Genomic DNA, 26,048 nt, shown 5'->3' on the forward strand with positions numbered 1-26,048 from the left:
CTGAGAGGAGATAGCAGCAAGCCTAGGAGGCTGACCACACAGCAAGATATGTAAGCAGGAGACTGAACTGTTTCAACCTGGGTTTTCCAGCGAATGCATGAGCTCAGCTGTGACAGTGGAGCAGTTATGTAACCTTCCAGCTTGATCCACAGACCCTAGGCTGGAGTCCTGGAGAATAACACCAGTGATAGGCGCAAGGCCCCTTTTATTTCTCTATTCTTATTTCACAGTACTGTGTCTTACAGGATTGGAAGAGGTGGGGGACAATCATGGCTGTTCCATAATTGTTCGCTGTTTCAATTAGAATGCATAATTGTTCTCCAAATGCAGACTAGTACACCGCAGGGTGCTGATGCAATCCATAATAAGCAGACATTCCACAATTTAAAAGACAGAAAGAAACACCAAACAGGCTGACAAGAAAACATGGCTAATGTGTCTTGATTTACCGAATAAAGGCACAATACATCTTTCAGATTTAACAGTTCACCCCTGCAATTGTGGCTAGATTGACGCAGAGTCATCATAATCAGCACATCTAAAATGAGCATAAAGCAGTCAATTGTGAATTACACACCGTTTGTGTAGATTGGTTGGGAGGAGGAGCTTTCCTGTGGAAAATTGCATTAATGATCTGATCCAATGGCAAAACATCATCCTTATGGACAGTAAAGAGAGGATTGTCCCAGCGATTTCGAGAATCTGGAGCCTCAAACCTCTGTATTAAAGCATCAAACCTGTCATAAGAGATAAAAATATGGTTTCACTATTTAATTTAGGACATTCATTATTGAGGACAAGACTGAGAGGACATAATGCAGTGCACAAATGGACAAATCAGGTTTTCCAAACTCAAATAAGCAAAAAAGTTGTCCTGAAACATAAAATGCGACTGATACTTTTAATAAGAAAGTATATATGGCAAACTATCAGCAAGTGACTCAAAAACAAATTAAATGAAACCAACGTACATTTGTGAAAGAATGAACAAGACAAGAGTATACCGAGGACAAGCATGCAGAATCCAAACAAAGACGCTGGGAAGAAAATTAAGCTGGTGGCTAATACAAAAGCCTCATCGAGCAGAGAAAAATCAATACCTGCACAATGCTAGGCTATAATACATTTAATGAGTTTTCCTGTCATTATTTGGGACTTTGCTCTTATTGGAAGGACAGTCCCATAGGGTGAAGTTAATTACATTCACTTCTATCTAGAAGGGTTAGAAATACAAATCAATCCCACATTAAGTGAATGCAACGTTGACTACACAATGATTCGTTAGGCATTTTGAGACATAGTTGGGCCAGAAAGTGATATATTAAAGATAATGGACTTTAGGACTAACTTGAAATCTATTTGCAAAATAAATAAATAAAATTAAAAAATACCAATAACCCAAGGTTTGTAATAACTACGGACTTTATTTCTCTGATCATGGAGTGGATGCTGTTTTGTACTCGATGCTGTCTGTAATTAAGCAGTTGCCACCACTTTATTATATATTAACGAGAAGCAAAAGTAAGATAATTGTTCTTAGAACAAACTGTTTTAAATTGAAAATGACTTAATATTCTGGATGCCTCAAACTAATCCCTAAACATCTAAAAATCTTTCTTCCTCATCTGCAATTCAAAGAGTTCCATGTAGAAATAAAAGACGTACACGAATTCAAGCAGCCGTTGATGGCAGCTTTGAACTAACCAATTCAGAAATCTGTACAACCCCCCTGAGAGAGGCTTATGGTACCACGCATTCTAAACCTGCTTCTAATGAATTATTCTCTGTTAGTCTTCAACGCTAAATTAGGATTTTTTTTTCTTCTATCAGTTTTGAAAAACAAACGGAGAAACCAGTGCAATGCAAAGAATGGAGATAGCTTTGAGCGTATTCTTTATGTGCAGTCAAAGCTTTTGCAGTAAAAGGCAAACACTTCCCTACAGAATATTGATAATCTTTCTTTAGGGGTACGTTCATACATAGCTTTTTTCAAGTTTCACATGTATTCTGCACCAAATTCCTGCGAAAACCGCTTACAAAATACCTTCTACTATTCTTAATCAAAAATACACGTCAAAATTGTTGGTACCCCTCGTCTAATGACAAAAAATCCCACAATGGTCACAGAAATAACTTGAATCTGTCAAATGTAATAAAAAATAATAAATCTATGAAAATGAACAAATGAAAGTCAGACATTGCTTTTCATCCATGTTTCCACAGAATTTAAAAAACAAACAGATAAAACAGTCCTGGACAGAAATGATGGTACCCCTGAAAATAATGTGACAAAAGGGACATGTTAAATCAAGGTGTGTCCACTAATTAGCATCACAGGTGTCTACAATCTTGTAATCAGTCAGTGGCCCTGTATATAAGGCTACAGAGACTCACTGTGCTGTTGGTAACATGGTGTGTACCACACTCAACATGGAGCAGAGGATGCAAAGGATAGAGTTGTCTCAGGAGATTAGAAAGAAAACTATAGACAAGCATGTTAAAATGTAAAGCTTATAAGACCATTTCTAAGCAGCTTGATGTTCCTGTGACTACAGTTGCACATATTATTCTGAAATTTAAGATCTATGGGACTGTAACCAACCTCCCTGGATAAGGCTGCAGGAGGAAAATTGATGACAAATCAAATAGATGGATAATATGAACGGTAACAAAATAGCCCAGAAAAACTTCTAAAGAGAATAAAGGTGAACTTCAAGCTCAAGGAACATCAGTGTCAGATGCAACATCCGTCGTTGTTTGAGCCAAAGTCGACTTCATGGGAGATGACCAAGGAGGACACTATTGCTGAAAACAAATCATAAAAAAGTCAGCCACAAAGCTTCTGGGAGAATGTCCTATGGACAGATGAGACAAAAATGGAACTTTTTGGCAAGGCATATCAGCTCTATGTTCACAGACGGAAAAATGAAGCCTATCAAGAAATACTGTCCCAACTGTGAAACATGGAGGAGGTTCTGTTATGTTCTAGGGCTGCTTTGCTGCATCTGGCAAAAGGTGTCTTGAATCTGTGCAGAGTACCATGAAATCTCAAGACTATCAAGGGATTCTAGAGAGAAATGTGCTGCCCAGTGTCAGAAAGCTTGGTCATGGGTCTTCTAACAGGATAATGACCCAAAACACACAGCTAAAAACACCCAAGAATGGCTAAGAGGAAAACGTTGGATTATTCAGAAGTGGCCTTCTATGAACCCTGACCTAAATCCTATTGAGCATCTTTAGAAAGAGCTGAAACATGCCGTCTGGAAAAGGCAGCCTTCAAACACGAGATAACTGGAGCAGTTTGCTCTTGAGGAGTGGCCAAAATACCCGTTGAGAGGTGCAGAAGTCTCATTGACGGTTACAGGAATCGCTTGATTGCAGTGATTGCCTCAAAAGGTCGTGCAACAAAATATTAAGTTAAAAAAACGGATTTTTGTGTGCTCACCGCAAAATCGTTTTCTCTTAGCCATCATTGGGGGACACAGGACAATGGGTGTTATGCCGCTTATCCATAGGAGGACAATAAGTAGATGGAAAAGCATAGCTCCTCCTCTGCAGTATACACCCCCTGGCCAGGCCAGGCAACCTCAGTTTTAGTACACAAGCAGTAGGAGAAAAAAAAAACAGTAAAAACTTCTCAACAGAGGAACATGAGAAAAAAAAAAAAGAGTCCTAACCAAATAAGGTACTGAGAGAACCAAGGCCCAACAGGGCAACAGGGTGGGTGCTGTGTCCCCCAATGATGGCTAAGAGAAAACGATTTTACGGTGAGTACACAAAAATCCGTTTTTCTCTGACACCTCATTGGGGGACACAGGACCATGGGGACGTCCTAAAGCAGTCCATAGGTGGGTAAACAATAAACAACGCAACCCAAGGACTAGGAACCAGTCCCAGATAGCCAGGAGCGCCTACTGAGATAGGTACTCCACTATCGTTTGCAGAATTTTCCTACCTAGTTTCGCCTCAGCCGAAGCCTGGGTATGGATTCAGTAATGCTTTGAAACAGTATGTAGGCAAGACCAGGTTGCAGCCTTACACCTCTGTTCCGCTGAAGGCTGATGCCTAATGGCCCAAGGGGCGCCAACTGCTTGCGTGGAATAAGTCCGCAGCCTACTAGGAATGGGCTTAAGTTGCAAGCGGTAGACTTCCTGGATCGCAGAGCGAATCCAGCAGGCCAGCGTTGCCTATGAAGCTGCCTGTCCTTTCTTAGGCCTTTCAGGAATGACGAACAAGGAGTCTATGTTCCTAAAGGGTCTGTCCTGGGTACGTAATATCTGAGAGCCCTCACAAGATCTAGCGAATCTAGAAACCTTTCCACCCTATGGACTGGGTGTGGACAAAAAGGAAGTCAGAACAATGTCCTCGTTCATATGAAACGGGGAAATAACCATCGGAAGAAAATCCGGAAGGGGGCATAGAACCACCTTGTCCTGATGAAAGATCAGAAAGGGTTTGCGGCAAGAGAGTGATGCCAGTTCCGAAACTTGTCTGATGGACGTAATTGCCACTAAGAATGTTACCTTCCAGGAGAGAAGAGCAAGAGAAGATTCCTTAAGAGGTTCAAAAGGGGACCTCTGGATACCGTCCAAAACAAAATTGAGGTCCCATGGGTCCAGCGACCGTTTATACAGGGAAACTAGATGGGAAACACCCTTGAGGAAAGTCTTGACTTGTGGATTGCAAGCTAGGCGGTATTGATAGAATATTGAGAGAGATGAAACCTGCCCCTTAAGGGAGCTGAGGGCCAACCCCTTTTGCAACCTGACTGCAAAAAAAAAATATCAAGAATTCTGGGGATCGCCAGAGGCATAGGTTGGACATTAGATTCCCTGCACTGGAAAAGGAAAGTTTTCCACGTACGGTGGTAAATATGGGATGAAGGCCGGCTTTCGGGCACTGTACAAGGTGGACATGACCGCAGGAGAGAATCTCCCTCTTTTTAAAGTCCAGGTTTCAATGGCCAGGACGTCAGCTTTTGGGCTCTGGAGTTCTGATGGGAAATGGGCCCTTGGGTCAGCAAGTCTGGGATGCTTACGAGGAGCCATGAGCAATTGTACTAATTCAGCATACCAGGCGCACCTGGGCTAGTCCGGTGCTATTCGTATCACCGGGAGTCCTTCTGCCTTGATCTTCCTGATTACTCGCGGCAGCAGGGGCAGAGGCGAAAAACATGTAAGTTGGACGGAAACGACTTCAGGAGACTAGAGCATCCACGCCAATGGGCCAATGGACTGTGGGTCACGTGACCTGGCTAAGAACGCGGGTACCTTTGCGTTCAACCTTGAGGCCATTAGATTATTTATTATTATTTATTTGTAGAGCACCATTAATTCCACGTCTGGTGTACTTCAGTGAGTGCAGATGTGTGGGAACACTTCTGGGTGGAGAAACCACTCTCCGGCAGCCAGGCCTTGGCGACTTAGAAGGTCCGCCACCCAGTTTTCTACTCCCGGTATGTGTAACGTTGAAAACACAGACCCCCGTCGATTCGGTCCAGGTGAGGATCCTGAGGACCTCGAGATAAGCTGTCTTGCTGCTGGTACCTCCCTGCTGATTGACATAGGCCACAGCTGTTGCATTGTCCAATTGGACCCGAATTAAACGACCTGCTAGCAGAAAAGGGGAATGACCTGAGCGCGAGAAGATCGCGCTGATTTTCAGGATGATTTCTGGGAAGGGAAGACTCCTGGGGTGTCCAACGTCCCGAAGCAGTGTGGAGCCAGTACGCTGCTCCCCAGACTAAGAGGCTGGCGTCCGTGGTCAGGAGTAGCCAGTCCACTTGGGGGAGAAAAACTCCTTCTCGATATGGAAGAGGACTGAAGCCACCAGTAAAGCGCATACCTGACTGAAGGGGTCAGGTGAAAAGTTCGTCCAAGGAAAAGGGGCTCTTGTCCCAGGCAGCTAGAAGTGCAAGCTGCAGTGGGCGGTGGTGTAGCTAAGCGAGCAGCACTGCCTCTATAGCCGCCGCTATCGTACATAGCACTCTCATACTGAATCGTATGAAGTGAGAGGAGTACGTAGAGGGTAGTGTACCGCTTGTTGTAGAGCGGTCGCCTTGACTTGAGGGAGAAATATCAAGCCCCGAAGAGTGTGCAGGGACATGCCCAGGGAGGTGACGGATTTTGACGCGACCGGGGATGATTTGACTGGAGTCAGAAGCCGCCCTAAGCGGGATAGGGTGCCCACAGAGATCTGCACTCTGGTTGAGCCCTTGATGAGGAGGTCATCCAAGCAAGGCAGAACAGCCACTCTCCTGGCGTGAAGGGCACTCATGGCGGCCGCCATGACCTTAGTTAAGACCCTTGGTGCTGTGGCAGAGCCGAGGGTAGGGCCACAAATGAAAATAAGTCCTGAACCGCGAAGCGGAGAAACTTTGGTGAGCTGGAGCGATGGGTATGTGCAGGTAGGTACGTGTCCCTGATAGCTAGGGAAGCAAGGAATTCTCCTTCGACCATAAAGGTAATAATGGACCCTAGGAAGTCCATTCTGAATCTCCTTACGTGCACATGTTTGCTCAGATGTTAGAGGTCCAGGATGGGACGAACTGACCCGTCTTTCTTTGGCGACCACGATAGGTATAGCCTTGAACCTCTCGCCGTCCGGAACAGGTACCATCACCCCCGCCGTTTGGAGGGAGTGGATTGCTGAGGAGAAGGCCTTGTGGTGTTTTGGAGAATTTGGGGGGGTTTGAGAGAAAAGACTGACCAGGGGATCGGGTCCAGAATTCAATGTGGTAACCGGAAGACGCAAGGTATCACACCCATTTGTGGTCTGAGGCGGTCGCCCAGATGGAGAAGGACGAGACTTCTCGGTCTTTGTCTAGACTGCCAGGACGAGGTGGACTCGGGGAGGGCTGAGAAGGTCGGGCCCTGCGTGTCTAGTAAAAAACATCCTGGGCTAGAGTTGGGGGAGAGAGGTACTCTTTTCCTCCCGTGGCGTCAGACAAAAAAAAAAGAGCCTGTCCAGACGATCGGCAAACCATCGGTCTGGAAAGGAGTACTATGAGAGGCTTCTTAGAGACCGAGTCCACTCTCCATTATCGGAACCAGAGGGCCTTACGGATGGCTATGGTATTTGAGGCGGCAATAACTGCGCAGGTAGCAACGCCGAGGGAGGCCTGCATGAGGTACTCCGCCGCCGCAGCAATGTGAACAGTTACATCTGTGAGGGTCTGAGGAAAACTGGTAGTCCTGGTGCCTGTGCGACCCACAAGGAAGGGGAGAGGGACCCGCGGCCTCGAGGCAGAGCGATCGAGCTGCTCCACTTGTCTGTCTGTCGGGTCCTTGAAGGAGGATCCATCAAGTAAAAGACAGGAGGGTCCTTCAGGCAGGCAGAAGCCGGGTGAGGGTCCACCGAGGCCGGATCGGCCCAGCCCTTAGAGACAGCTGGTGACCAGAAAAATGCCCACAGGAAAATTGCCCACAGGAAAAATGCCCACATGAATATTGCCCATAGGAAAAATGGCCACAGGAAAATTGCCCACATGGAAAATTGCCCACACGGAAAATTGCCCACATGGAAAATTGCCCACACGGAAAATTGCCCACATGGAAAATTGCCCACACGGAAAATTGCCCACATAGAAAATTGCCCACACAGAAAATTGCCAATTGCAGCATCAGAAAGTTTCAGATCTATGATATTTGAGGTGAAAGGTGAGGATGTTCACATGATATGTGAAAAATGTCCACAGAAAATTGCCAACAGACATGAATGCCCACTAGGATTGGGGACCATGTAACTCAGGATGGGAACATATATACCAGGATGGAGACAACGTAGACCATACATACCAGGATGAGGACCTTATATACCAGCATTGGGTCATATACACCAGGATGAGGACATATTCACCAGGATGATGGGCATATATACCAGGACGGAGGACATTACTACATAATGAAGGGGGAGGGGAGGCAGTTCATCAGTCTTGATAGAAGTTAGAACACTACAAGGGCCCGTACATGTGAAAACATGTGTGAGTGGGGGGGGGGGGAGGGGGCAGGTCCAAATTTCACACTGGGGCCCATTGGACTTTTGGTAAACCACTGCAAAAACATATCATACATTCCCAGCACGAACACAAGGTGGTACAAGCGACAGAGTCTCACCTCTCTGCTGTGCCTTTGGGGCTTTCAGGACCAGCTATGGCTACTTTCACAATTGCGTTGTTTGGCATCCGTCACAATGCGTTGTGTGACGCATGTGACGGATGCGTTGTAAATAGTGTGATAATAAAGGCAACAGATTCCTGTGAAATAACACATTGCGTTAGTTTTCTTTAGCTGAGAGAGAGAGAGCCCCCATCATCACCGCACACACACACAGGCACTATCGCCCCCATCATCACCGAACACACACACAGGCACTACCGCCCCCATCATCACCGCACACACACAGGCACTACCGCCCCCATCATCACCGCACACATGCAGGCACTACTGCCCCCATCATCACCGCACACACCCCGGCAATACCGCCCCCATCATCATCACACACACGCAGGCACTACCGCCCCCATCATCACCGCCCACACACAGGCACTACCGTCCCTATCATCACAGCACACAGCGGCACTACCGCCCCCAGCATCACCGAATACACCACAGCACTACCGCCCCATCATCACCGCACATACCCCAGCACTACCGCCCCCATCATCACCACACACACGCAGGCACTACCGCCCCCATCATCACCGCACACACCCCGGAACTACTGCACCCATCATCACCGCCCCCACCCTGGCACTACCGCCCCCATCATCACCGCACACATGCAGGCACTAACGCACCCATCATCACCGCCGCACACCCCGGCACTACCGCACCCATCATCACCGCACACACCGGCACTACCGCCCCCATCATCACCGCACACACGCAGGTACTACCGCCCCCATCATTAATGCACACACCAGCACTACCTCAGTGACATCCCCGCTGACAGCTCGATTCACTTCAGTTGCTGTGTGGAGCTGACAGAGAGCGGTAATGGTCTGTGGCCGCTCCTGTCAGCTTCATGTAGCAGAGCTGAAAGCGTCATGGGACCTCTGTGGATCAGATCTGGAGGAGTATTTGGAGATTTTAATAAAGTGGTGAAAAAGGGTGTATTTTTGTCTTTTATTTCAAATAAAGGATTTTTGGGTGTATGTGTTTATTTACTTTCACTTACAGGTTAATCATGGGGGGTTTCTCATAGACGCCTGCCATGATTAACCTAGGACTTAGTGGCAGCTATGGGCTGAAATTAACTCCTAATTACCCTGATTGCCACCACACCAGGGCAATTTGGGATGAGCCGGGTAGAGTCCCGGGACTGTCGCATCTAATGGATGCGGCAATTTCGAGCGGCTGCTGGCTGATATTTTTAGGCTGGGGGGCTCCCCATAACGTGGAGCTCCCCATCCTGAGAATACCAGCCTTCAGCCGTGTGGCTTTACCTTGGCTGGTATCAAAATTGGGGGGGACCGCACGCCGTTTTTTAAAAATTATTTATTTATTTATTGTACTGCATGATATAGACCCGCCCACCGGCGGCTGTGATTGGTTGCAGTGAGACAGCTGTCACTCAGCGTGGGGGCGCATCTGACTGCAACCAATCATAGGCACCGGTGGGCGGGGGAAGCAGGGAATACGAGATGGAATAATGAGCGGCCGACATTTTCAAAAGAGGAGAAGCCACCAGAGCATGGTGACAGCTGTGCAGTGCCGCGCCCATGATTGGTGAGTATGAGAAAGGGGGTGAGAGGGAGAGACCGACCGACAGAGAGCGATAGAGAGACCAGGAGTGATTTTAAACAATTTAGATCGTTCTGCTGGACATGCTGAGCATGTGTGACGCCCTGGATTAGCCAGGTAGTCACAGGTAGGCCCTTGCACAAAGACCTTCCCCTAAAAAGGTACCAGCAGCCAACCTTAAAACCCTGAGTCACCCCTCTCAGGACTTGACGTTCACACCCGGGGGTGGAGCCAGGCGGTTGGACACGCCCACCGAGGAGTTCGGAGAGCCTGGAGACGGGAAAAACAGAGTTCAGTGACAGGAGTGGAGGAGAGTAGTAGCAAAGTGTGCACGTTTGTCAGGGATCTGGGTTGGAGCCCGGATACCCTGTGGCCAGGGGGCAGACAGTGGTGGCCGCCTACAGAAGCAGGGATTACAGCCGGTGGAACCGTAAGGAACCGGGACCTGGTAGTGGCCCGCCGGTACCGAACCGGGGAACCGATTGGAAACCAGAGCACCAGGAGGGGTACTCAGACCCAGTACGAGGCCCAGAAGCCACTGGACCGAGTTGAATTCACTGATTGGGGTCTGGACTTTAGGTCCTTTCCCACCCAAGACCTGACTGAAGACAACAGCCCAACCAGAGGGATAGAAAGCCACCGCCCAGGCATCGAGATCCCATGGGCCAGCATCTGCGGGCAAACGGGCTCTACTGGCACACACAAAGCTGGGTAGCGGACTACTGTTGCTCAGGCATAGGAGTCACCATTCTACTAAAAGTGAGGTGCAGGAGAAAGGCAGAAACCACCAACCTGAAAAAAGGGGAGAAGCGCAGCCGGCTGCGGGCATCGTCCACCATCTTGTTTGGTTTACCAGAGACTCCAGTATGTCTGTAATAGTGAGTACAACAGTTCCCTCGGCCCGCACACCGCATCGCACCAACAAGCCAGCACGCATAACCCCTCCTCAGCACCCTCGGGCCCCCGGGACCATCACCCCCTACCCACGGAGGGGTCAACACCAAGCTGAGCAACACCATCCCCGGGAGCCTAGTCAACAGCAGCAGTGGTGTCCATCCATTCACCACAACCCGTGGGTGGCGTCACAAACTTAACCCCCAAAAACAACCGCGGCCTCGGCCGTGGACTTCCCCACCGAACACCACCCCTCAAGTAGCGTCAGCATCCCTTCAGAGTGACGTGACCCCCGGGTCCGGGAGGAGCTCGAGCCACCCACCGATGAGCCCGGATCCGAGCGTCTCGGCAGCCGGTCAAGCCCCGGGGCGGTACATATGCTCAGTAGAATGTGATGGAATCCATCAGCGGATTCCGCTGCTTAACGCATAGCGGCGGAATCCGCCACCATAGACGATCATTAGACACTTTGGCGGATTCCAACGGAATCCGCCAAGGTGAGTTGTTTTAATGACACCAAAAACGCTACATGCTGCGTTCCCTCCTCCCGGTGCTCAGTCAAAATAACGACTCAGTGTCGGCCAGCGGATGAAACGCAGACACTGCGTCACAGTGCGTTGTCAATATAAGTCTATGGAGAATAGCGCAGTCCGTTAACGGACTGCGCTATTTTCCATAGTGGCGGATTGCGATGAACGCAAGTGTGAAAGTACCCTATCTCTGCCAGCAGCACCCTGCTTTTGGTGGGCTCCCCTGAGATGATAATGTATTAGATGTGACCTGCAGTCACATGTAACTCAACAGATAATACAGTGATACTTTTGTGAGTACAGATAGTAGTGATTGCTCCTCTGGATCACACTGCTGCTGGTTCTGCATGTGCTGCGGTTTTGGGCTGGTGGAAGGAGTAAGGCAGAATCAGTGAGATTAGAGCAGACTGTATCTATCTATTGCTGATAATGACAGACTGCTGCTACAAACCACAGATCTTCAGCATTTTTGCAGTTTTGCACTAGGTCAACTGTAAATCACAAGTTGATGACCTATTATGTGAACATCCTCACCTTGCACCTCAAATATCATAGATCTGAAACTTTGTGATGCTGCAATTGGTGATTTTCTGTGTGGGCAATTTTCCATGTGGGCAATTTTCCGTGTGGGCAATTTTCAGTGTGGGCAATTTGCCGTGTGGGCAATTTGCCGTGTGGGCAATTTTCTATGTGGGCAATTTTCCGTGTGGGCAATTTTCCGTGTGGGCAATTTTCCGTGTGGGCAATTTTCCATGTGGGCAATTTTCCTGTGGGCATTTTTCCTGTGGGCAATTTTCCTGTGGGCATTTTTCCTGTGGGCAATTTTCCTATGGGCATTTTTCAGGGAACCGAGACAGCTAAGCCAAAGGGGTACCGGGACTCTGAGTTTACAGATACCGAAGCGGCGTCAAAAAGCTCTTTTTTTTTTTTTTGAAGTTTCTTGACCCTTGTAAAGGAGACCGCAGGGTCAGTAGTAGTGGATGGGAGATCTTCCACATGCAGAGTTTTGGTAGATTGCTGCAATAAGGGAGTCCATCGCAGCTTGATCGCTCGGGGAGGTTGAAACCAAGGAATCATCCCGGTACAAACATCATTCCCCTTCCTCCGGCTCCTCAGAGACAGCAGAACATGTGTGAGAACCCCATCTGTGAACCCCAGAGGGAGACCCATGGGGGTCATGCCATTTTTCTGATCTGCAACCGGTGAAGCAGAGGGCTGATTCTTATCAGAAGGACCCTCTATAGAGGTGTCATCAGGCTGCGTTCTGTCCAGGGGCCCCGAGGGGTGTAGGACGATGTTGCATAGCCAGCACCAGGTTCTGGGAACTGTGCCCATTCTGGGGGACTGGGAGCCGTAGGCTCTGGGCTGGCAGCGGTTGCTGCGGTGGTGGCGGGGCGGGGGGGGGGGGTGTCCAAAGGCACTGGACTCACAGAAGGAAGAGGTGCTATCATCCCCTAGTAGCTCAGCGTGGCAGGATACATTAATAGTCTTATAGCAGTTGCTGTAGTTGTGCAGGGCATAAAACATGTGACTGCAGCCCCTGGCTGATGAGCCACAAACTGATTGTAATGAGGGAGCAATGCTCTGCAGAGTTAATATGTAAGTGAGGCTATAACTCATCCAGAACTCTGATGACCCTTTCCCCCTCCTGCGTCACAGTTCCTGTGGGAAGGAGGAAGCCAGCTCTGAGAGACGCCCACAGGCTCTGATCACAACAAGAGGGAGCAATGCTCTGCAGATCCTGTGTGAGGAGGGTTACACGCGCTTTCGTGAGGGAGCGTGGCTTATCGAGTGTCGTAGGGGGCAGGGCTTAGCTCTGACAAGAAGGCATGAGAAAATATAATAAACAAAAAAATGGTGGGAAGGGACTCCCCTTCCCTCCTCCAGCCCTGTACAACAATGGTGGACAGAAAAACCTCTATAAGTGTACCGCAGCTGCGGGTGCACTTAGTCCAGGGAGTTGTCCCCTCACCCCGCCACAGGTGGAATGCTCTGCAGGTGTCTGCAATCACAGCCCATGTGCATCCAGTCAGTGTGACCTTTGCTCCAGTTTCCTGTCAGGGAGCCAAATCACAGCCCATGTGCATCCAGTCAGTGTGACCTTTGCTCCAGTTTCCTGTCAGGGAGCCAGTGTGCAGATTCTGACGCCTGCTGTGCCCGGTCATAGAACGTGTATCAACTCAGAGCCTGCCAGAGGGACTGAGGAATGCTCTGGGGCTCTGGAAAAATCGGAATTATCTCACCTCAGCTCCTGTGGAGATGGCAGTCTGGTCATGCTGGTGCGGAGCGAATATCAACTCAGAGCCTGCAAGAGGACTGAGGAAGTTTTTCATCTGCTCTGGAAAAATCGGAATGATTTCACCTCAACTCCTGTGGAGATGGCAGTTTGGTCACGCTGGTGCGGAGCGAATATCAACTCAGAGCCTGCAAGAGGGGCTGAGGAAGTTTTCATCTGCTCTGGGCTCTGGAAAATCAGTGCCATGAGACCTGTCGTCCAGTGAGTAATAGCCCAGGATCCAGCGTCGCAGGAGGGGGTACGGGGAGGCAACACTCCGCGTTCCCGCCTGTTGATGGTTTTGGGATATCGGTCCCCGAAGGAACCGTCGCCCTCTAAAAACAAAAAATTCTTGCTGCAGTAGTCTGCAGAGATGTGCCTCCTATAGACACTAAGCTAAAACTGAGGTTGCCTGGCCCAGCCAGGGGGTGTATACTGCAGAGGAGGAGCTATGCTTTTGCATCTACTTAGTGTCCTCCTATGGATAAGCAGCATAACACCCATGGTCCTGTGTCCCCCAATGAGGCGTCAGAGAAATACCATCATTTCTGTCCATTTCATGAATTTATTTTTGAAAAAATTATGTAGTAGCTGAAAAGCAATGTCTGACTTTCATTTGTTCCTTTTCATAGATTTTTTATTTATTATTACTTTTGTCAGATTCAGGTTATTTCTGTGACCATTGTGGGTTTTTCTTTCATTAAACAAGGGGTACCAACAATTTTGACCATATGTGTAAGTATTCCCTTCCATATTTTTGATACCATTTAATACCATTTATTGAAGCGGCTTCTGCTTGTAACCTATGGTGGGTCGTCACATGCACTGAATGTTGCTAATCTGCACATGAACCAGCAACATTTCAAACTAAGAATCCATGGAAGAAATCAGGGTCAGGCTTAGATTTTTGCTGCCTATACACACTGGCTCATTCAGATGTGTAAACATACCCTTAAACCACATCCAAGGTTGTGTACCTGCCTTTGATGCGGGCTTGTGCAGTAAGCCCACATTTTTCCCCGCACATGTCGGTTGATGTGATTAGATGATATGTGCCTCTAACAGGCGTGGGTGGATCAGAGATCAGCCTGTGCCTGTTAACTAGTTAAATCCCGCTGTCAATCTCTAAAGGGTACTTTACATGCTGTGACATCGCTAGCGATCTCGTTAGCGATGTGAAATTCTAGATCGCAAGTGCGATCTTTCGAGATCACACATAGGTCATTTTATGTATGTGCGATCTCGAAAGATCGCACTTGCGATCTAGATTTTCACATCGCTAACAAGATCGCTAGCGATGTCGTAGCATGTAAAGTACCCGTAACAACTGGATTTAGCGTGCGCTGGTGGGGTGCACATCACTTCTCGCTCTCATCGGCGGCCTCGTGATTTGATCACGGAGTGCCAGTGGGTTGTCATCACAGCTGCGGGGCAGCTGATGACCCCTGTCTCTGTCATGACTGTCTTGCTAAATTCTCCTAAAAAGGGGGCTGAAAGCCCGTACTTACGAAGCGCTCACTGATATCCTTATCAGGCACGAATACTAAGATTCTTTATAGCAAGATATTATTTATTTTAATAGCACATGAATAATCAATGGTACATAGGCATTAGCACTACTTTATAGTCATAGAATCTTATACAATAACAGAAATATGCATCAACATTACCGTATGTTGTAGCACACCTTTCTCATCAGAGGGACTCGATTAGTGAAAAGGAAAACAACCCGGCCTCTGCATCACTGGAACAGTGCATCCACTTGAGCATCCTGGAAACGTCCCTATCTCACTAAGCGAGCCCTGTATTTTTATACATTGTGTTCGTTGTGTGCACCGAGTATTGCAATTGTGACCAACATGTGATTGCTGAGTCATGGTCATGTAACCTGACCACACACTGCTGAGGACACCAGTAGCTTCCTGCACATTTTGCAGCTGACCACTGGCTGACCACTAGTTTCCTGCATATTTTGCAATGAGCCGTGAATTTTACATGCCAGTTTCCTACACATGTCTTTAACTAACCACGAGTTTCCTGCATATGTTAAACTGTAAGCGTTCCTTCCTCATAGTGGTTTATTGAAGACTTACTAACACGTATACTCTTCATCATGGTGAAATCGGGTCAACCAGAGGACATCTCTCTGATACTGAATTTTGGATGGATCAAATAATACCTGTGATCATTATCTTTTGATTAGGATTCCTATCTAATCACACTCATTCTTCAGTCATATCACATTGGTATCACAATGATGTAGTTCCTGTGAACGCTGGCTGAGTGCTGGCGTTCATAGAAAGACAGTATTTGTGCTGTACTGAGCGGTATTGATGCCCTGCTTCTGTACAAAACAAGCAATAAAACGATCGTAGCTTCAAGTCCCCCAACGGGACTAAAAATAACAAGTGTAAACAAATAAAAAATAAGAACACAAAGTGCAAGTCACCCCTTTTGCCTCATTGAAAATAAAACAATGAAAAAAAACCACATATTTGGTATCGCTGTGTTCAGAAATGCCTGATCTACCAATCTATCAGAATATAAAATAAATTAATCTGATCGGTAAAGGGTGTAACAAGAAACAAAAACACAAGAATTACATTTTATTGCAATAAAATACAGTAAGATGCTCAAAATATCACATCTACACCAAAATGGTATAATGAAAAAGGTCAGCTCTGGATGGGGGGGGATGGGTTAAAGGAATGTTTGTTTTTTTTAACCACACTATTGTTTGCAAAGTTGACTCAAGGGTCCTACTAGTTTGATGGCAGAAGTGTTAAAATTCACACAAAGTAGCACAGTCAAGGCCTCAGTCACTTACACTGCCTGTGTATACTGGTCGTCCTGCTGTCTGTCCTGGTTCCAGCCAGAGCTTGTGTCTGGAGATGTTAGACAATAAATCTGCAATAACACAAGAGGATTGGTCTCAAATAGTATTTCGTTATCACACTTTGTGGTGAAGCCAAGATTGCAAAGCCATTATACAAAATTACCTATTTTTTTAAATCAAGTTTGGGGGTTACATTTATTTATTTTTTTAAACTTGGCAGTTTTTCCATATTATGATCCTTATGAAAAAAAAAATAAATTTTGTAATCTAGCTATTTTCAAACTGGCCACTGGGGCCTATCTTAAACTCATACTTATGTCCTTTCAGAAAGTTTTCAGCAAGAAATCTTATCAGAGGAAGGATTACAATGGCAGGTAAGGCTATGTGCGCACTTTGCGTTTTTTCATGCGTTTCCTCAGCGTTTTCAACTGCAGCGTTTTAATGCCAAAATGCATACGTTTTGATTTTCAAGCAAAGGGATTTCTTGTGCGCACTTTGCTGTTCAAAACGCAGCGTTTTAGTTGCAGAAAATTGGCAAAAACTCAGCATGCAAGAGAAGCAGCATGTCAACTGTTTTTGCCATTTTGGCAGCGTTTTGCTAACATTGAAGTCAATGAGAAGTTACAAAACGCACTCTACTTCAAAAGTCTAGCGTTTAACATGCTTTTTTGATGCAGAAAACATGCTTTTTGGACCAATTAAATGCATGCGTTTTTGACAAAACATTAATGACATGATATGTCCCTTTACACACACAGTCCGACAATTAAATTTATGAAAATCATTAAATAAATGTAATTTTATGCATAAATATTAGCACTGTTATCATTTTAATAAAATAAGCCATTTTTGTATGATTTTAATCTTGATATTTATAATTTTTTTCGTGTTTGTATGTTTAAACTTTATTTAGCAGTGTATTTGTAGTCAAAACGCATCTAATTTTAAGCAGTGAAAAAGCATTTAAAACGCGGTAAAAACGCAAGCGTATTTATAGCGTTTTGTTTTTTAACTCAGGATTCACCAATTACAAGAGGCAATGTTGCAGCTGACCCTACTTCCCAGACACAATGACCCTTCGACCGACTCACACATTTTACCACAAAAGATATGGTCGAAGTTGTTAATTGAAGTTATGTACAGGTGTTGTTTCTTGAAACAACAGAAGTTATAGTCGAAAAATGCCTCAGTCACCAGTTTGAAAATTGTAAGAAACTCATTCTTTATTTTGAATACAGAATGTGATATTGAAAAAACATGTCCAAATATACATTTTATATATATATATATATACATATATATATTTATTATATATACACACTGTATATATACATACATATACACACACACTATATATATATATATATATATATATATATATATATATATATATATATATATATATATATATATATATATATATATATATATATATATACACATATATATATATACATACACATACACGTATATATATATATACATACACATATACATACAACACACACACACACACACATACACACACACACACACACACACGGAGACCTGAATTAAACAGTAGGCCATTTTCTGATGATTCCTTTTAGAAACAAAGCTAAGACTATAAGCCATTCCCAATTAGGATTGAGATACGTACAAAGCCAAGGTGACATCGCAGGATATAGGTAGATAGAAGCCACAGGTGATAATGGGAATACCCATTATAGTCACACTGCCAGATTATCACAGCCAATCAACAGGTCAGTCCTTTCACACGCCAGGTAGTGGCTAGTAATGCTGTACAGTTTAAGCCCTAATTCTTCTCTTTAGCAACGTCAATGGAACATTTGCAGACTAATGCTTTAGAGCCAGTTGACCTGAAGGCAATAAGATAACTAAAAAATGTAAAACACCATTTTATCATTAAACCTAACAGACCAATGTCCATAAGACAGCTAAACTATGCATACAAATTTAAATAAAATGTTATAGTGTCTAATATACAAATTTGGAATTGTCTTTGGTTTCAACAGTGAAATCTTGAATGTCAATGAATAAAAGAAAACCTCTAGAAATAAATTTCCAGAACTGCTAATGCCCTTAAAGGGCTTGACCAGCTAGATATATCTTTAGAAATGTAGACAACATATACTTTAATTACCAAAGCTTCACAGATATCCTGTAATCAAGCCAGCCCTGACTTCCTTTTCTATTTCACACACATCTTAACATCTTAAAAGATTGTGTATCAGAGTCCATGATTTCCAGGCCAGCCGCATCGACATACACACAAAATTGTTGGCACCCCCCTCCCAAAAAAAACAAAACAAAAGAAAAAACAACTAAAATGGTCACTGAAATGACTTGAAATTGACAAGTGATTTTTAAATTTAAATTTACTGAATATCAATTGATGCAAATCAGACAATGATTTTGAATTGTGGGTCAACATAAAAAAAAAAATTATTATAAGACTGTCTTGGACAACAATTATCGTACCCTTAGGCAATCACTGCAAATGATTTCTGTAACTCTAAATGAGGGTTCTGCACCTGTACACCAGTATTTTGTCCCACTTCTCATCCTCCAGATGTCTCAGGTGTAAAGGGTACCTTCTCCAGACTGCCTGTTTCAGCTCCTTCCACAGATGTTCAATAGGATTTAGATCAAGGCTCATAGAAGTCACTTCAGAATAGTACAATGCTTTCCTCTTAGCAATTCTTGGATGATTTTAGCTGTGTGTTCTGGGTCATTATCCAGTTGAAGGACAACATCCATGACCAGCAACTCAGACCAACTTCCTAATGTTGCGCAGCATATTTCACTAGAATGCCTTGATAGTCTTGAGATTTAATTGTACCCGGCATAGATTCAAGATACCCTATGCCAGATGCAGCAAAGCAGCCCCAAAACATAATAGAGCCTCCTCCATGTTTCACGGTAGATGCAATGTTCTTTTCTTTGTATGCTTCCTTTTTGCATCTGTGAACATAAAGTTGATGTAACTTGTCAAAAAGCTCCAGTTTGTATCTGTCCAAAGGACATTATCACAGACGTTTTGTGGCTTGCCAATATACATTTCAGCAAATTCTATTCTCGCTTTTTTACTTTCAAAAGTGCTGTCATCCTCGTTCAGCTGTAGCAGCTTGTAGACTCCTGCAATTCCAACTACAGGACACACCTTAGTTTCATTTTTAAATTAGTCTCAATCTTTCTAGAGTTACCAACATTATTGTCCAGGCCATTTTCATTAGTTTGTATTTTTATGTTAAACAACTATTCAAAAGTAAGGTCTGGTTTTTGTTTTTTTTTTTATATTTGGTAGATTTAGTAAAGTAACTTGTCAATTTAAAGTTATTTCAGTAACCTTGTAAGTTTTTCTTACAGTCCACGTGTTTATATGAGGCTGCAAGATTCAGGGCAGGAAACCTAGAGTTTGTACTTGTACCATATACATGGATGTATGAATCGACCTAAAGGTTGAAGCTTCTAATTTTCATGCTCTTGTTAAAGAAACGGAAAACATAAGACAGGAGACATCTTCACTCCCACTGACAATGCTTGGAATGAGGGTGCTCTATTCAGACGGGGCTCTTCAGGACTTTGTTCTCAAAATTGCTGAGTGTCCCAGCGTTGGACCCGCCGGCAAACAAAAAGCAATCTTCTATCTTATCGAAAAAAACATTATTTAATAACTTGGTACACACCCTAAAGATAACTTAAAGGGTTTCACCCATCTAAATCTATGAATCTACTGTCACGTTATGTGTCTGCAAACTTGTGAATTCTCACATCATATGCACTTGAGGTTTCACCGGTGTAAGAGCCGGGAACAGCAGTCACATGGGCGCGAATATGCAATATGTATTTTTCTAGCCACATTGTGACTAAATGGGCGCCACCTCACGCAATGAAAGTGTATTGAGAGAGGTCACACCCATCTAGTCGGATTCTGGCCGGGAGTATGCATATCACATATTGGCGGCCACATGACTGAAGTTCCCAACTCTGAAGCCGGCAAATCCTTACAGTGTATAGTGTGTGTGAAGTGAGGATTCACAAGTCTGCAGTCAAATAGATAGACTGCAGACTTGTGGATTTAGACCAGACAACCTCTTTAAGAGGTAAACTTACCAGGCAGTGTGGGGTCTGGACATGTTTTATAAGACAAAACAGCTCATACCTATACCCTGAAAAAGAAGAAAACATTTGGTTACATCACTGTCCTAATTTAAAATTACAAAGTGAAAAAAGATCTCACATTTTCCCCTCTCCCTTTATCCTATTTTGTCTCATATTGCAATCCATAATGTGTCCCAAGAGATCAGCTATCACTTCAAACCGCTCATCTCAACATCTATATCTGGTCAGAGGAGCAATGTTAAAGGTAACCTGTCAGCCCATACAAGCTACTGAACCCGTAGACAGCATATATTGGTCACCGGCTGTATTATCCCAGCTGCGGCATTTCAGAGAGAAAAAAAAACCCACATACTTTTAGAGCCACCAGGATAAAGTGGAAAACTGTCAATCCAGAGCAGGGCAAAGTCGCCAGGGATCCGCCTGTACAACTGTTGTATAGTGAAGCTCAGTTAGGCTATTAAAATTGTTTTTCACTGAAGCACCACAGCATTTCTGAGTCAAACATACCTGGTTGGGATAATACAGCAGTGGACGATACATGCCGCCCACGGTTCAGACACCATATATCAGCTGACAGGCTACCTTTAAGCTATGGACACTAGGCAAAGCTGGGGAGGAATAGTAGCTATCTGGAGCAAAGTTAATTTAAAAATTTATTTTCAAAGTGAAATACCTCACAACAGTCATATTGGAAGCACATAATTTCTTTCTTCGTTGTCTGTTATAAAAAGTAAGGCTGGGTGTGAGTTTTATGGCAGCTTATACAGAGTGTCCACCCATATCCTGTCCACTGCCATTAACTGGAGAACGGCGGCAGCTATAGGCATAGAAATGGTGTCTAGGTATAGTAAAGTAGCCATGCGCGATGCAATGAAAACCACCTATAGCGCCACCTGGTGGAAAACAACGGAGTTAGCATTTTTATCTCGAAAACGGAACAAGATAAGAGAAAAAAAGTGAATTACAAAGTTGTAGGGCATCATCAATTCAATACGAATTGACACCTTGCATACAGAAATGCTATGATTAGAATGTGTAAAACTCACAAGGCTGCGGACGTGAAGAGATACCTCATGGAGATCTATTATTATTATTATTTATTATTATAGCGCCATCAATTCCATGGCGCTTTACATGTGAAAGGGGTATACATAATAGGGCAAGTACAATAATCATAAACAATACAAGACACAGACAGGTACAGGAGGATAGAGGTCCCTGCCCGCGAGGGCTCACAGTCTACAAGGGATAGGTGAGGATACAGTAGGTGAGGGTAGAGCTGATTGTGCGGCGCTGCATCAGACTGAGGGTTACGGCAGGTTGTAGGCTTTTCGGAAGAGGCGGGTCTTCAGGTTCCTTTTGAAGCTTGTCAAGGTAGGCGAGAGTCTGATGTGTTGTGGCAGAGCATTCCAGAGTATGGGGGAGGCACGGGAGAAATCTTGGATGCGATGGTGGGAAGAGGAGATGAGAGGGGAGCAGAAAAGGAGATCTTGTGAGGATTGAAGGCTACGTGCAGGTAAGTACCGGGATACTAGGTCAGAGATGTAAGGAGGAGACAGGTTGTGGATGGCTTTGTAGGTCATGATTAGGGTTTTGAAGTGGAGTCGTTGGGCAATGGGAAGCCAGTGAAGGGATTGGCAGAAAGGAGAGGTCGGGGAGTGGCGGGGGGACAGGTGGATTAGTCGGGCAGCATAGTTTAGAATAGATTGTAAGGGTGCGAGACTGTTAAAAGGGAGGCCACAGAGCAGGATGTTGTAATAATCCAGGCGGGAGATAATAAGGGCATGTACTAATGTTTTTGCAGCTTCTTGGGAAAGGAGTGTTCGGATCCGTGAAATATTTTTACAAGTCATTGGACATCGTGGCTGCGTGGAGTGTCCTTCATGCTCACCTGACCCCATTGGACTTCTTTCTGTGAGGTCACATCAAACAGCAGGTGTATGCGACCCCTCCACCAACATTGCAGGACCTACAACGACGTTATCACAGATGCTTGTGGAAACGTGCTACCTACCATATTGCACAATGTGCAGCAAGATGCAGTATGCTGTCCAGAGTCCAGATGTGCATTGCAGCTGACAATGGCCACTTTGAGCATCAAAGTTAAATGAGCGCCATATGCGTGACCAGCATTCAATGTTTTGGGGGGGTTCATGGGTTCCATATCATAGCATTTCTGTATGCAAGGTGTCGATTCGTATTGAATTGATGATGCCCTACAACTTTGTAATTCACTTTTTTTCTCTATATCGTTCCGTTTTCGAGATAAAAATTGCTAACTCCGTTGTTTTCCACCAGGTGGCGCTATAGGTGGTTTCATTGCGTAGTGCATGGCTACTTTACTATACATAGACACCACTTCTATTCCTATAACTGCTGCCGTTCTCAAGTTAAAGGCGGTGGACAGGATATGGGTTGACACACTGTATAACTGGGAGTTAATTGAGAGACAGATGTCAGACCCACATAAGGATACAATAAGACTTTTTATTGTTCACTGCAAAAAAAGGCTGTGATATTGCTTGGACTGAGAAACTTGAAAACTTCCTAAATCATTTCAGTCTTAAAGAGACTGTCAGCACAGAATAATTGTTCAAAGCAAGTACAGGCGCTCGGTGCAGCATGGCGGGGCCAATCTTATGTGCACCTTCCCACCTTGTTTTCTCTCTATCTCAACCCCCACCTGCTTTGACAGCTCTAGCATTACTGAGCCCAAGAAGGGCGTAGATGGAGGAAAACTAAGCCGGTGGGAAAGGTGCATGTAAACATTTGGCCACCCCTTGATGTACCGAGGGTCTGTATTTTGTCAGCACATAGTGACTGTGCAAACCAATTGAATTTAATATGCTGAGATTTCAGATGGATTTTAAAAGAAGAAGCTGCATTTTGTGCTGTATTAGACAATAGTCTTCAGAAGGTTCCTTTGGGGGGCCTACACACCTTTCAGAGTTATTGTGCTTATTGCCTTATATCATCTTATGTAAGATCAAGCTTTGACATTCCCATTTGGAGACTTGCAGGAAGGCTGTACATTACAGTCTGTGCATGGAAGTCTAAATTCAGCCTTCTTAAAAGTAGTACAGCCTGCTCCTCAGAGTCTATGGAAGATGCATACAGTGGTGTTAGCCTGTCTTGCAACACTATATTCACAATGCATAAAAATTCCATGACAGATTGATCACAAATCCGCAATGGATTTGAAAGAAAATCTGCATGTGTTATCTGCAAATTTCAGCATTGATTCGGCTGCAGATTTCACCCTACCTCATACAAAACATTGAATGGATGAGTTTAAAGGTGTTGTCTGGCCCTTTAACATTGATGGCCAATCCTCAGAATAGGTGATCAATGTCTGATCGATGGAAATGTGACACCCGGCACCTATGCTGATCAGCTGTTTTTCCCGATGCCACTGGTAGCAGGAACTACCCCGTAGTGTAGATGCACAGCACAGTTCCATTAACTCTAATGCATTTGCGACTGGGTACTGCACATCCAGACATATGGACACTAGAGGATACCCTATGTGACACCCCTTTCTCAGTGTGGAAACTATCTGACAGTAATTCCCTTTCCTTACTGACATATATAGGATTGCCGTTAGTTAGACGCTAGCTCTGCTGGGATCCACTTTTGGCTTAGTTACAAAGGGCTCTCTTGGTGACACAACCACTTACATTTTGTGCTTTTTCACCATCCATATGCTTTAATAACTTTACCCAGTCCTTGATGACATGTCATTCATATTACTTGCAGGTCATTCTGTCTCATTATGCACATGGGTGAGACATTCGGTGACTGTGCGTACATCCAGCACTAGACACTATAATTACTCCAATGTCTTGCAGGAATCAATCACACAGGCCACTAGTGGTGGCATAAATAATAAATGGCTTGGAAATTAAGTTGCAGATTGTGATTAAACAGGACACTTATTTGCCCGTGCTGACAAACTGTTCAATTTGTACCAATCCTGCTGGGCCAGACTGATCGAAATTAGTAGTCAACAAGTCTACCATTTCCTTGACTATTAGAAACACAATGTATAAACCATTCACTACACTGAATATACTGTCATTTTATCTATACTGACAGATGAATATAATCTAAAATGAAAGCACACAGCATGTATTGAATATACATGTATGCATATGTAGATATGTCTGATTTTATCCAACAGGCTGGACTCCACATCTCCTTCCCTATACTGTGTAATGACAATATAGTTTTCTAAGATTACAATTAACTATAGAAAGCCCAACTTCATTACTGGTTTACAGAAATCTCACAAACTTTCCCTCAGAATAACCGGTGACAGTGCAGCACTTTAATTATTTAGCCCCTGGCATCAGGCTGGCCAGGAAACCAATGGGCCGTGTATGATTTATACTGACATGTCTGTAGATGTATTGTTGTGACCCAACAGCCATTTTATGTAATGTCACAGATATTTAACTCAACATGCAGTTAACTTCAATGTCCCAATAACCCATTTCACATTTACATGGGTTCAAAATTTGGAATTGGGTTTATTTGCTTGGGCCAGGTGACTTTAGTTGGCATGTGATCGCATGTATGCAAGTAGCATACGTATGGTCAGGTGACCGCTCACACACACAGACAATGGGAAATCGTGATCGAATACGCACCGCACACTGTCAAAATTCAGAAATCTGACTCAAAGAATACAGACTTTGCCCTCAAATCTGGGTAACCCCTTTAACCCCTTACCACCAAAGGCTGACTAGCCTTCTAGTCCCATTAATAAAATCGAATGTCACTTTATATGATAATAGTTTTGTGCATACTTCTTCCAATACCAGTGAAACTAAGAAAGTTTTATCATGACACTGTAGTACTTGATAGTAATAAATTTAGGTGACTAAACGGATTTACTTACCAAAATATTAGAAATTTGGCAAAAAATCTTAATTTGCCATTTAAAACTTTTAATTTGAATGCTCTTATAACAGTCATAACATATAAATTAAAGGGTTGTTCATTTCTCTGACAACCTCATTTCAATTGCTATAGTCACCGTGTAAAATTAAAACAGCCTATACTCCCTCCAATTCCAGCGCAGTTCCGGTGATTTTGGCACAGAGACTGGCGTGATGTTACTATGCCACACAAGCCCTGCAGGGAATCAGCAGCTACTTCAACCTTACTGCCTTGGGACAAAACCGGCACCCAGAAGGAGTGAGAGCTGCTGCTTGTGGAGACACGAGGGTCAGGAGTGCTCAGGTCTGCTGGCCTGGCTGGCTTTACAAAGACCACAAGGAGAGAGGCTCATCTCACTCAACACCCGTACTTCTTCCCCATGGACAGAACACTACTCAAACAATAGAGTAATGTTACCAAACTTCGGGAAGACTTTATTGGGTTCCCAACAGACAACATATAGTACATTCCCAGCAAGGACACAATATGGGGCAAGTGACAGTGTCTCACTCTTACGGTCACTCGCCAGGTAAAAGTGACTTCGGGGCATCCAGGGCCACTGCACCAGCATCCACTGAGAGAAGATAGCAGCAAGCTTAGGAAGCCAAGCGAGTACTGCGAGGTATGTGGCCACGTGACCTGATAGTCCCAACCTGGGTTCTCCAAACAAACTCGTGGATACAGTGTTTAGTAGTGGACCAGTT

The 26,048-nt window shown here is 44.7% G+C and overlaps 1 protein-coding gene across 3 annotated transcripts in view; it reads right to left on the reverse strand.

Annotated features, from left to right (window-relative positions):
• KTI12 (KTI12 chromatin associated homolog) overlaps nucleotides 1–26,048 on the reverse strand; it is a 91,790-nt gene that overhangs the window by 15,311 nt on the left and 50,431 nt on the right. For all 3 annotated transcript variants that reach the window (XM_075345482.1, XM_075345480.1, XM_075345481.1), the window contains 3 exons: nucleotides 20,395–20,450; nucleotides 16,270–16,349; nucleotides 578–737 (listed from right to left, as the gene is read on the reverse strand). In XM_075345482.1, coding sequence (XP_075201597.1) covers nucleotides 578–737; nucleotides 16,270–16,349; nucleotides 20,395–20,450 — 296 coding nt within the window. The remainder of the gene's footprint in view (nucleotides 1–577; nucleotides 738–16,269; nucleotides 16,350–20,394; nucleotides 20,451–26,048) is intronic.

The sequence above is a fragment of the Anomaloglossus baeobatrachus genome, chromosome 4 (assembly GCF_048569485.1).
Source record: "Anomaloglossus baeobatrachus isolate aAnoBae1 chromosome 4, aAnoBae1.hap1, whole genome shotgun sequence".
Taxonomy (NCBI): domain Eukaryota; kingdom Metazoa; phylum Chordata; class Amphibia; order Anura; family Aromobatidae; genus Anomaloglossus; species Anomaloglossus baeobatrachus.